The following is a 3571-nucleotide window of genomic DNA, read 5'->3' on the forward strand; positions in this document are numbered from 1 at the left end:
TGTGTGTGTGTGTGTGTGTGTGTGTGTGTGTGTGTGTGTGTGCACACCTGTAGTCAAGAGGGAGGGAGCCAGCAGTTAGGTGAGGTGGAGGCTTGCTGGGAGTTCCCCCTAGAGGACAGAGGGGTAGGCAGCCTCAGATGCAGGCCAGAGTGTGACTTCCTGGCAGAGGGAGGAAAAGGCAGTGTGGAGGTGTGGGTAGAGTGAGCCTTGTCAGCAGTGCAGAAGGATTGGGCCAGGGTGGGGGTGGGGCAGAGCTGAACCAGACTCACGATGAGCGATGAGCGTAGGAGTCCCGGGGACAGCAGATGTGGCAGCCAGTGTCTAGCAGGCACAGTTGAGGCTAGTCCACATGGTCCTAGCCCTGCCTGGGGCAGGCTGGGGCTCACAGGTGGGAGCTGCAGAGCCCACAAGAAAACCTCGACCTCCACATAGGCTACCCTGGTGGGAACTTGGCCACAACAAAGACAGCACATCATCAGCCTTGCTTAAAGCTTGTATCTTTTTTAATAAAAAATAAATTGTCTGTGACGAGCAGTTTTCTGAATCCCAATACAAAGGGACGAGGAAGGAGGAATTCAAGGGGTCAGCCACACTAGACAAGAGAACAAGGCTCAGATTACGCCCGCCATTCCAGTCAGGGCAGAGACAGTAACAACCTGTTTAAACTGAAGCAAGAAGGTGGTCAGACTTCAGAAAAGACTTCCCAAGCAGTAGGGCGTGATTGGTACAGGGAAGCACAAGGGGCCAGCTCCCAAAGAATCTTGGCGACCCCAGGAGAAGGGAGGGCTGGTGTTTCAAAGCAGCAGCTGCTTCCAGAGCGGCAGCTTCCAGGATGAAGTTTGCAGGAACAACCCCAGCTTGCTCAGATGCCTGGGTTTGTCACCAGGGAATCCTGGACAGCCACAGCTTCAGGGTCTCCTGAAGCTATTGGGGTTGGTTGATCAAGACTGAAGACTCCTGTCTGGCTCTTCCTGTCCTGGCATGGGTACAGGTGTGGAGACAGTCCATGTGCTTACAGAAGAGAGTCCCCTAGGGGAGGCCCTACCGGGTGCTGCAGGTGACACACAATAGCAGGAACGCCTTCACCCTAGTCAGGGTGGCACTGTGCCAGAGTAAGGCACCAGACCAGGGGCTCTGTCTGCTCAGCTCCCATCTGTGCCCTCAGTTTAAGCCACTTCAGTGCCTAGATGGTTGTTGTCAGCATCGACGTCACTGGCAGAGGTCCTATAGTCCTTGGAGGGCTGGAGATGCCGTTCCCTGCTCAGTGGGGCCTTTTCCCGGGGGGGTAGTGTCCCACAGCCCTGAACCTTGCCCCGAGCCCGTAGCGCTCCCAGTGGGGAAGCGAGGAGGAGGGTGAGTACTCCTAGGAGCACTATGGCCAGGAGGACGGTGACGATGAGAAAGTGGGGCCAGTAGGACCGCTGGGCAGCCATGGACGCTCCACCACCAACCCTGGTCAGTGGGACTTCCACGCGTTCCCGGGGAACGCCCGCTAGTTCAGGATCCAGGGCCAGGGACTGGTCTTGGCTGTCTACCCAGTAGGAGACCACAGGGTATGAGTAGCCATTCTCAGTGGCCACACACTGGTAGAGGCCCCCAACACCATCCTGAGGCAGCAGCAAGAGGGAGCCATTGTAGATGGTAGAAGAGGCTTCTGGGATCGTGGCTCTGCCGTGACTCCAGTAGTAAGATGCCAGGGCTGACAGGTGAGGGCAGGGCAGCTCCAGGATGGAGTTGGGGACTGCCAGGACTTCTTTAACTGGAGGGCAGCAAAGAATGACACATTCAGGAGGAGGGAGGAAGAAGGGAGGAAGAGACAGCCTTACGTGCATCTGGCCCACACTGTAGCCCAGGCTGGCCTTGAACTCTTGACAATCCTGATGTATAGGATTACTGGTATGAGCCACCATACCCTTCTGTCTTCTGATTCCATTTCAACTCCCAAACTCAAGGCTCACCCCTTCTCTATCTCCAAGCTAGACTCCAAACTAGACCTCCCCCTCATCTTTCTCCCAGCTAACATCTAACCAGGTCCAACCCTTAGTTTCTGAAATCATCAAGATCTGGTCTGTGCACGGCCCAGCATGGCGTGGGTGGCTATAGGCAAGCCTCTAGTATTCCTAATTCCAACACAGACACCAAACCCACAGCCACCTCAACCTGGATCCTAGTGCGGCTCCAGCTCACAATTCCTCCTATCCACAGTCAGGTTCCAGTCCTTGGCACCTCCCCCAGCCCACACTCACTAAGTTGAGGGGGGCTCTGACGCCTGGGGCTCCTGGGCATGGGGTGAGCACACGCCAACTCCGGGTTGCCTTGTTCCATGTCCTGTCTCCAGGCGCTCCTGAGAAGGAAGGCGAGCAAACACAGCCTGAGAAGGAAGGCAAGCCAACAGACAGAAGTGGGAGCAGAAGGGGGAGGGAGGATAAAGGGAAGAAGGTCTAGGACCACCAGGTGAAACAGGGGCACCTTCAAAACCGCCCTGCAAAAGGCCACCTAGAACTGGATGCAGCGGCGTGGAACCTGGGAGTGAATGTGTTGGTGCCCCTTGAGGGGAAGGAATAGTGGCAGAAACTGTAAGGAAAGCCATGGCAGATTGTCGTCAGGCCCCTCCAGGACCAACACTCACGGGGTAGAGCCAGACAGAAGGCTGCAGATGCCTGACTCAGGGTCCCAGGCGCAGTGAGGGTCCCTGGCAAGGACACAGTCCACACAGCTCTCATAGACTCTGCAATTGGCCCGAGGAACTTTCCAGACGCCTCCTGAGAAGCCTGCGAACATGGCACCCTGGAAGAGAATGGAGGTGGTCAGGAGCCCCAGGGCCTGGCCCAGGCTCCCCAGCTCATCCCCACAGAAGGACCATATTCTGTTCAGGTCTCTTCTCACTTGGGTGGGGGCCAGCTGCAGGTTTCGAACAGGCTCGGGCTCAGGGCTCAGCTGAATCTCCTCCACAAGATAAGCGCTGCTGTTCTCAGGTACCACAGCCTTATGCAGGGATCCTGTGGCTGGGGGGACAAAGAGAACGTGGAGCTTCCCTCACGGCCTCACACACTTGCCCAGCAGGCCAGGCACTCGAGACCCTCTGTGGTCCAGGGACCGAGGGGTGTGTGTGTGTGAGATGTATGTACCTGCCAGGTGTGCTTGCACACATGCACACGGAGGACAGAAGTCAAAGTCAGCTATCTGACTCACTCTACTGGATTTGCTTAGACAGGGGCTCTCAGGGAACTTGGAACCAGTCTGGACTGGCTGCCTAGTAAACGGGCACCAGGAATCCACCCATCTGCCCACCCTCTGCCCCTAGTGCTGGATTTATAGGTACTCAGGGCAGCACCCAGCGTTTCCATGGGTGCTGAGCCTCTGAGTTCTGGTCCTTACAACTGAGCCTTTTTCTTTCTTTTTTTTTTTTTCTAGTATTGGGGTAAGCGAAGGCTTAAGTTCAAGGCCTCTCACATGTTGCCAAGTGCTCTCCCCTTGAGCTGCATTCCCAGCCCGCTTTTTACTTTTTGAGACAGGGTTTTACTCTGTAGCCCAGAGTAATCCTCCTGCCTCAGCCTCTCAAGTAACTATG

General features: G+C 56.0%; 1 protein-coding gene across 7 annotated transcripts in view; it reads right to left on the minus strand.

Annotated features, from left to right (window-relative positions):
- Positions 1–491: 491 nt before the first annotated feature.
- The window catches only part of Sema4a (semaphorin 4A), a 24647-nt gene continuing 21567 nt past the window's right edge, over positions 492–3571 (minus strand). For all 7 annotated transcript variants that reach the window (XM_057794174.1, XM_057794171.1, XM_057794173.1 and 4 more), the window contains 4 exons: positions 2887–3005; positions 2630–2787; positions 2247–2344; positions 492–1759 (listed from right to left, as the gene is read on the minus strand). In XM_057794174.1, the coding sequence (XP_057650157.1) occupies positions 1167–1759; positions 2247–2344; positions 2630–2787; positions 2887–3005 (968 nt within the window). In that variant the 3' untranslated portion in view covers positions 492–1166. The remainder of the gene's footprint in view (positions 1760–2246; positions 2345–2629; positions 2788–2886; positions 3006–3571) is intronic.

The sequence above is a fragment of the Chionomys nivalis genome, chromosome 18, assembly GCF_950005125.1.
Source record: "Chionomys nivalis chromosome 18, mChiNiv1.1, whole genome shotgun sequence".
In the NCBI taxonomy this organism is placed as follows: Eukaryota; Metazoa; Chordata; class Mammalia; order Rodentia; family Cricetidae; genus Chionomys; species Chionomys nivalis.